This window comes from Malurus melanocephalus, unplaced genomic scaffold (genome assembly GCF_030028575.1).
Source record: "Malurus melanocephalus ecotype Western Australia unplaced genomic scaffold, MMel_1.1 scaffold_48, whole genome shotgun sequence".
Classification (NCBI taxonomy): domain Eukaryota; kingdom Metazoa; phylum Chordata; class Aves; order Passeriformes; family Maluridae; genus Malurus; species Malurus melanocephalus.
Genome location: NW_026623280.1, coordinates 938959 through 948084, shown reverse-complemented (window position 1 = coordinate 948084; position 9126 = coordinate 938959). Strand labels below are relative to the sequence as shown.

The 9126-nt window shown below is 37.9% G+C and overlaps 1 protein-coding gene across 2 annotated transcripts in view; it reads left to right on the top strand.

The window, feature by feature from the left end:
- The window catches only part of ANGEL2 (angel homolog 2), a 16757-nt gene extending 7661 nt beyond the window's left edge, over positions 1-9096 (top strand). For both annotated transcript variants that reach the window (XM_057365115.1, XM_057365114.1), the window contains exons 5-9: positions 887-1308; positions 2248-2374; positions 3024-3081; positions 4929-5092; positions 7449-9096. In XM_057365115.1, coding sequence (XP_057221098.1) covers positions 887-1308; positions 2248-2374; positions 3024-3081; positions 4929-5092; positions 7449-7603 — 926 coding nt within the window. In that variant the 3' untranslated portion in view covers positions 7604-9096. The remainder of the gene's footprint in view (positions 1-886; positions 1309-2247; positions 2375-3023; positions 3082-4928; positions 5093-7448) is intronic.
- The last annotated feature ends 30 nt before the right edge of the window (positions 9097-9126 follow it).

Below are 9126 nucleotides of genomic sequence, written 5' to 3'. Positions count from 1 at the left end.
GCTTCCTGAGTTAGCAATAAGTGCTACAACAAGGGGCAAGAGCAATATGGCCTGAATCTGGGAGATGGGAATGGGAATCCTGTGTTCCAGCATTGGTGTGAGTTCAGGTCAAATCATCCTACTTCACTAGGCTTTACTTCATTAATTCATATGGTCTGGGCAAGGCAAAGAACATTTTAAAATGGGAAAAAATAGATACTATTTCAAGGTCTATTTTTTTTTCTTATCTAGATAAAGTCTTGTTTAAATCTTGTTTAAATCATATCTGCATAAAATGAAAAAATTGGCAAATCATTATTTCTAGATGGACTTGTTTGAACTCCAGTGTTATCATTTGATAAGTGTCTCTGTTTCCTTGGTGAAAGCTTGCCACTTGCTGCTCACTAGATAATTGCATAATTATGTAAATATGTTTGAGACCTTTGTTCTAGAAACCACTTTAGACATTGAATAATGACTTAGTGTGATTAAGGCTTTTGATTGGTAATGCTTCACTGGTATTACTCATAAACCATTCTTGTAACATCCTGAAAAAACTTTAATACACAAGTCCCACTTTTATGTGACTTGTGGGCTTGCTTTGTTGGTTTGGTTTGGGTTCTTTTTCCACATGAGGAGATAAGAACATGGCTGGTATCTGAGTATGTTTACACATTGCAAAAGGTGTTAGACCAGGTTTCCTGTCTTGCCTTGCTTYAGCTCAGATTAGGGCAGAGGGAAAAGTGAACATGAGACTATGTGAACTTCATACAGAGTTTGGTGCTTCAGACTGGTGGTTGACTGTCATGTGAGAAAAGCAGCGTGAGATTTTTCTAGTTTTTTTTTTTTGTTTGTTTTAAAGTATCTGTACAATAGTATTTTATGTTTTTAATTGTCTTTCTTGCAGGGTATCACTGTGAGTATAAAATGAGGACAGGGAGAAAACCTGATGGCTGTGCCATTTGCTTCAAAACTTCCAAATTTAGCCTGATTTCCTCAAAACAYGTGGAATTTTTTCGCCATGATATCCCACTCTTGGACAGGGACAACGTTGGACTGGTATTGCTGCTGCAGCCCAGATTTSACTGTAAAGCCAATGCTGCCATCTGTGTTGCCAATACTCACCTGCTGTACAACCCAAGGAGAGGGGACATCAAACTGACCCAGCTTGCAATGCTCCTGGCAGAGATAGCCAACGTTGCCCGGCAGAAKGATGGCTCCTTCTGCCCAATTATCATCTGTGGGGACTTCAACTCTGTTCCTGGCTCTCCATTGTACAGATTTATAAAGGAAGGAAAGTTAAATTATGAAGGACTTGCTATAGGGAAGGTAGGCTGTGCTTCTCATKTCTCACAAAAAAAATGGTTGATGCTGATTAAAGAGGAATATTTGACTGGTGCTGTGGTCTCCATTCCCTATCTTAGTACCCCCTCTGCAGCCTGCAAAGCAAATCTTGCTGCAGTTTCTTAAATGAGCTCGGGTGCATTAGCTGTGCCTTAGGGAACATTGTATCCTCTCCCAGCATTGTGAAAGGAAAAGCTCACAACCACCATTCTTGAAATGCAGTGAATCCACAGGGTGATTGTTTCACGCTGTTGGGATGATTTTATCACTGTGTTTAAGTGTCCCATTCTTTAAGTGGGATAAAATAACTACTTAATCAAAAACCTACTGTGTGGGCTGTGGGAAGATGACTCTTACTTTATCTAAACTTGATGTCTACAGTAATTGTAAAAGCAAAGCTGCAATTAAATGCTGAACCTCAGCTGTTTCATGTTAATGATGTCTTGTTGTGAGCCCTTGTGTGCAGCTGTTGGATGTGTCACATGCTATTTAATAGGAGTGACTAAGTGACATAAAATGAGAAAACAAGACAAAAAAATAGCCCTGCTGGTGTTCTTTGCTAGTGGGTAGTTGATTCAAGCCCCYACTTGACTTGACTTGCTCCCAGAAGGATCAGCATCCTGAAGCTGAAGTGTCTGCTGGGTAGCTCTGTATRTTGACCCAGTCCTGTCACATTGCTAAAAGGGTCCTTGGAAGTCTCTTGGTGTCACAAGAACTATCTCAAAAAAGTGGGTAGCTGCAGAGAACTTGCTAAGGGTAAACAAAGGGGATGTACATAAAGATGTATAAAAGARTTATTCTAAGAGGCTGGGTCTTTTTTTTAAACTTTACCAAAAATGCTCCCTTATTTCAGGTTTATTTGGTGGTTTTTGAGGTTTTTTAATCAGAGTTCTGTCTGAAAAAAGACTTCTGTGGTTTTTTCAGGTCTCTGGACAAGAACAGTTTCCAAGGGGACAAAGAATCTTATCTATTCCAATTTGGCCAAAAAAATTAGGTATTTCCCAAAACTGTGTATATGAAATGAAACATCAACAAAAAGAAGAAAATGCAGGTCGGTTTTTGGATTAATGAATTTTTGTGAACCTTTGAAAGTGTCAGTCAGGTGGTAGTGAAAACCATGTGTTCTGTTCTAGTGGGAAAAACAGTGAGTCTTGAGCTTACAAAACTTCCTTGTTGAGCTCATTAGAGTGTAAAGTGATTTATTCACATAAACTTTGCAAATTTGAATCTGTATAATATTTGGGAATGTCCATTCAGGGGTTGGTGTGTAATGTTTAAATTCCTGTGTTTGCATCATGAAAGCAGTTGTGCTGTGACTGAGAAGGGAGAGGTRAAGGAATGCAGCACATAGTGTGAACCTGCATTTTGCCTCAGTGTTTATGAATTATAGTGTTKGCACTTCATGGAACAGTTGGGAAAAGCAAGTGATTACTTGCTGACTATGGCTACATCTTTCATCCACTGTTTTTTTCTTTGACAGAAAAAAACATTTTAAAATKAATGGGACATAATGTAAAAGAAACCTTAAAAGAGATGTTTCTAATGGAACAGAAGAATTTAATTCAGCTTTGTGAATTGTCTCTTGCCTGCTGCAAAAAATAAGTGTACTTGAAGATACTTTTTTTTTTGTAGCTCTTCAAGATTGGTCTCATTTATATCCTATTTTTAAATGTGAATTAATTTTTTTTTTTATTTTGCAGGAGAAAAATTGGAAGCAGCAAAACYAGACAACACTCAGGAGATTGTAATATCTGAAAAGTATGTGTTGGGGAAAAATATGGAAGCCCTTGGCTGGTTACCTGGGGGTTGATTTTGGCTTTAGACCAAATTTATGTCTGATTGCAGCTGTGGATACCTGATGATCAACCAACCCAGYCTGCCCTTTTGGCAAAACCATCTTTGTCCATTTAAACATGAAAATGCTGATCAGACAGCAAAAGGCTAGAACTGGCAATAGTGGAATGTGTGTCCTTTGAGGATCTTGCAGGTATCTTTTCAGAATGCAGGGGTGAGAAGTCAGTGCTGTTTAGAGGGTACTTTCTGTCTGCTCATTAAAAGAATGCTTCTGGCATTTTTTGTCACTTCTTGACATGAACAGGACATCATGCTTTGTAGGGACATTGCAAGAAATATGTGAACTTCAGTCTGGATGCAGAAGCYATGTCTTTAAAAGAGGGAGAGAAAAAAAATTAACTAGTGTTGTCCAGCTGCTTAAGTGTTGTCACTTCTCTCYTTTTATTGTTTTTGATACACTGGTYYATGGATGTAGTAAAATCCATAYGTAGGAGGCAYGAAGGAGGAAAAGGAACTGGAAAGCTCATAAAATCCTCCTTCTCATGAGTTCTGTGGGAGAATTTAAATTCCTTGAGTCKGAGAAATATGGAGTATTATGGATTTGGTAATACAACTTTCATTCAAACAAAACATTTGCTTGTTAAACTGAAGGAGAAAGACATGGCTAGAATGCTGAGAAGGAAAATCTAACTGCTTTTTGAAAGGAAGAATATATKTGCATTTACCAAGCTGGTAAAGGCRTATAAAGTAAGGCAYAGAAGAAGGAAATTGCCCTAAATGTATATATATGATATCAGGCTCCAAGTCAGCCCTTTTTTATCAGAAATAAGATCTTGGTATCACTGCAGATAGTCATATTAGAACTCTTGGTGATGAAAAAGATAAGTCATGGGCATTTCTGAGAAAAGAAGCAGATAGCAAACAGGAAGCCCTATGCTATGGTTTAAAGCCACAGCATGCTGAATGCTTCTTGCAGGGTTTCCCCCCCTCCATCCTAAAAGGGATATCATGTAACAAAAGCAGAAATTACTGAWTGTCTGTGTTGTACCAACTGGCATGTTTGTCTCTGCTCTGAATCAGGCAGGTAACAAGCTGATTTTTTTTTTAAATTGCTTGGGTTTCAATGACAATACATTGCTGGTTTAAATGCAAGATGAGGYAGGTACAGCTGAGGGATGAATGGTTTGCAGACATGATGGAAGCAAATGTCTGGAAGATGGGAGTTTTTTTGCTGAAAGATGCAGTTTTGCAGATGGTTTAAAAAGGTGAGACAAGATGGGCTGAACTGAAGAACAGACAAATGATGGGGATACAGAAAATGGGAGCCTGAGTGGAAGAAAGAATACTAGGCATAGCCTAACTTGGAAGCACTTCATACCTGTAGTTTAGGGGAGGAAAAAACTGTAAAAAATCTGAAATTTCCTATATGCCGAAGGGTCTAGTTAGATGAGTTTGTGCTTTGTTGCTTTCATATAAGCTGTTTTCATGGGCATTTCTGCTTGTGTGTCAGGGACAAATTGCTGAATGATGATATACAAATGCTTACAAAAAGTATATGGAGGTGAAAGCTATCAATAATAAAAATGTCAGTTAAGGCAGTTCTGATCAGCTTTTACCTGAAAATGCTGCCTGCATTCTGCCTTCAGTTTTAGGCCTCTCACACAAAAGGCTGTGGGATGGCTTGCAGGAGAGAAACACTAGTTTGTATATCGAGATAATTCATTTCTTTTGTAACCAGGAACTATTTCTTCATTGTTTATTCTTTCTTGACAATGCAAGAAAATAGATTATTTCCTTTGATTTCTCTTTAGGTCATCTTCAAAATTRCAGCATCATTTTAAATTGTCTTCAGTCTATTCTCATTACTTCCCTGAAACTGGGATGCCAGAAGTGACAACTTGTCATTCCCGAAGTGCTGTCACCGTGGATTATATTTTCTATTCTGCAGCAAATGATGATATTGCTGCCCAGCCAGGTAAAGAAACCAGCTTTTAATTATTTTTCACAAATGCTAAATAAGAATTCTTTTTTGCTGTTGTGAGAAAAATGTAGTGATAATTTAGTCTATATGGAGTCCCTCAGAGGTTCCTGGTAGTGCTTTTGAATGTCAGCTGTTACCTGAGAGACGTGGCTGGCCTTGTCAGCTCACCACAGCCAGACTAGGAGAGCCACACCTTATGAGGGCAAACCTTTTCATCTAACTGAACATTTCTGTAGTTCCCATCTCAGCATGGAGACAAGCTGGAGGTGAAGAAAGCAGCAGTGGAAGTAGAACCTGAGAAATGCTGCTGTCAGTAACGCAGGCCAGACCTAAACCAAAGCAATATTTCCAATCATCTGATCAACACAATGGTGAACAGCAATTTATGATGTGCATTAAAACTGATAAACCGGCTGCTTCTGGCAATTTACTTTTAATTTCTGCCAAGTAACAGACTCTGTGGCCTTAGCTCTGAGCAGTCACTGGCACAGGCTCAGCTGTCCCTCTCTGGTTTGCAGTTGCAGCTAAAAGTCACCAGATGGTGCAAGAAAGTCGCGGTACCTCTGTGGGAATTTTGCGATGAGTAACAATGCTTATCTATCCTTTACTACCCTGGGACTCGTTCCATGGGTGCTTCTAAGCAGTTTGCTTTCCATGCTCTTCTGAGTTCTGTGTTTTATGCCATCAGCATAAGCATCATTCCACACTGCAGTGCTAGCAGATAAACGGCTCTGCAGAACTAGGAGCAAAGAAACCTGGATTCCATTCCTGCTCCCACGGTAGATTGCAACTCATTTTTATAAATTAACATTGTTTCCAGTATGTGGAATGAAAACACCACCCTCATCTCTTATAAATTGGTACTAGATTGTTAAAATTCATAGAATCAATTCACAAAAGTCTCATTTGTCATAACATGTATAGTAAATGCTTTCTTAATGTAAAACAGCAAATACAAAAGCTTTCAAAAACCAGGATACATGACGTATTTAAATAGCTTCTGAATGCCATGTGATTTAATAGAGTGCTTTGTGATTTCACAGTGTGTCCATGCACAAAATTTAATCTTAATTCACCTGTTTAATTTCTTTTTTGCATCATCATTGCCCCAGCAGATACAGCACTTGTTTCTTTTTGCACTTGTTTTTTAAACAAATTGTTCCCACATCAGAGCACAGAATGGAACCAAAATTGAATTTTCCAACTACTTTAAACTGGTATAGCTTTTATTCATGAGCTCTTGGAAACTAAGTGATGGATTGGATTTTCAGTTTTCTAATGATTTCTCTGTATTTGAAGTTGCCAAAGTCTGAACAAGTGAATATTAAATGTAGCTTATGCTGACTGGTTTTTTTTTCCATTTAAAAGGTTTTATTTTAAAATATTCATGCTTTCTTCTGTCATGTTTATCCAAATATTTGGTTTGGTGTTCAGGATTTGCATGTAATCAGGGTTCAGGATCTATCTGAGTCCTACAGGTCACAATTTTGCTGGTTCAAGAGTATTCTGAGCTACATTAATCACTGCATGCAGACCAAGCTGGCAATAAACTGCTCCTTTGTAGATACGCAGGTGCCTGTCCCAAATAATAAATTTGTCTCAAAACCTGGTGGACATGTGCTCTAGAGCTGCCAAGAGATTTTTGCAGTAAAAAAGGTTTTCTTTAGAGCAGCAAACAGCTGCTGGRTTGTTAAAGGGCTGGAAAGCTGGCAGATGGCAAAGGACGAAGCTGTTGAACTCTCTGAGGAGTTCAGCAGTTGCTGGATAGTCCTTTAAATGATGTCTTATGGAAAGCCAGTACCAGGTTCAGCCAGTGAGTTCTGAATTTGCTGAGTACTTTCACATAGAAAGTATTTCTGTCAATAGTTACAGCTGCTGTTTGTGCTGGTCCTGAAAGCACTCAAATTGCTCAGTATCATCTCTGCACTCTAAAAGCAATAGGTATCATTGCTGAATAGTTATCTGACTTGAATACATAGCTCAGGAAATCTAAATTTTACGCACCATGTAATGTCAGCTCTGTTTAGCAGTGCTGTTCTGCTGAAGTACAGGACTGGATTATGCAAGGTTTTTCCAAGGGAGTTAGAACGAACAAATCCATTTTTCTTTTTTCCTTCATTAATCGCTGTGCAAAATAGCGTCCTTCTGAATATTTTATGCTCTAGTGATTCTTCTCTACACAGAGAGTCACGAAAGAATTTATGAACTGTCCTATTGGTGATTTTGCATGGAACAATAACAACTTTGGATTATTGCTGCCATAGTGTTTTCCTCTTTCTACATATGTATGAACRTGTGATGTTCAACCCACACTGATGAACATTTCCTTTTGGTTTGGTTTTTTTAACAGGAGCAGAGGATTCTTTTTGTGGGGGTCTGAAACTTCTTGGCAGGCTGGCACTTGTAACAGAGAAAGATCTTTGGACTGTTAATGGTCTTCCCAACGAAAATAACTCTTCTGACCACCTGCCACTGCTAGCAGAGTTCAGGCTTATTGAACGGTAACATCCAAAGGACTTTCTGTGTAGGTAAAGTTCCCTTTACCTTCTCTCTTCATGGGATGATTATTATTTTTTTAAAAGACAAATTCAAGCACTGCTGGTCCGGTTTAAATAAGTTTGCCTGCATGCTTATTTGTTAGTGCTGTGTAAAGTAAACTTTCTAAAGGGATTTTTTTTAAAAACAAAAGTTTAATTTACTTTATGAAGTCTTTTAGGGAGAAAAAAGAAGATTTTACATTAGCTTCCTCTTTGGTAAAGGAAAACATCTGTGCCAGACTCAAAATGGCATTATTTTTCATGGATATGTTGTAAATTATTTTTATTGTAAATCACAGTAAAAACTACTATTCTGAGATCTGTGTGTTTCTTCAAGCAAAGGGGAAGGTGTTTGTGTGCTTGCAGCATCTTATAATGAGTTGAAAATAATGTTTTACTGCAAATGTGCAGTGTGGACACTTCTATTTTAATCTTTATGCAAAGGAATTTACTGAGACTTTTTGGTGAAGAAGCTGCAAGATTGAACTTTTAAAAGGAAGAAAGGCATACAGACAAATAKTTATGCTTTAAGAATTTTCTGCTTAAAATTCTAAAGGCTTAAATATAGGTAGCATTCACTAAAATCTTTTAACACATTTCTGAAATAAAGCCAAGCTTACTGAGCACACCATGTCACAGGAAACCTAACTGATCTATTATAGGAGGAAAAAAAAATTAGCCTTTGACATCTTGAGGCTTCATACATATTGAACAGCTCCTGACAGGGTGCTACTTTTTTCCACTTAGTAATTAAAAATGCTTTGTTGYATCTTAAAATGACATATCCTCAGGTATTAAATGATCAATGTTTTATATTTACTTTCACTATACACTCATAAACAAAATTATTTACAAAATAATTTAAAAAACAGCCTGAATAGGAAACTTAGAGGGGCTGGAAACAAAACACATGGGTATGTAGAACCAACTTTGCAGTAACAGAATTGTCTTTCAGTGTAGTGCTGGAAARCTTGCACCCATGGTCCTGAAATCACATTCAGATATATTCGTCTCCCAGAAGCACTTATGAAATTTTCATCTGTACTCCCTTTCCCTGACTGCAGAGAACTGCAATTACTTTGTGCTTGGRGAATAATGCAGGAAGTCTAGTGGTAGTAATCATAAAACCCACTGAATTAAAAAAAAAAAATTCCTGAGTGTTCCATTACAAAGTGTGATCATCTGCCAAAACAGTCAGCTTACACTGCTGAGAATTTGGAGGGGGCTATTTTTGTCACAGATAGTTGTAACTAAAGAGCTTTCCTTCTGCCTGTTAGCAGTCAGGTTGATGCTGAGGATAACAACCTTGTTTTATATGGATGCTATTTGGTTTCAAGTATCTAAGTGATCTCATAGATGCCAGCATGCTTAACTAGATGCAACAACTTTATGGGTACAGCCAGGTTAGAGCTAAAAGCATTGTTCAGTTGCAGCAACCCTTGTTATGAGCAAGAACAAAAAAAAAAGTCATTAAAAAAAGACTACCATGAT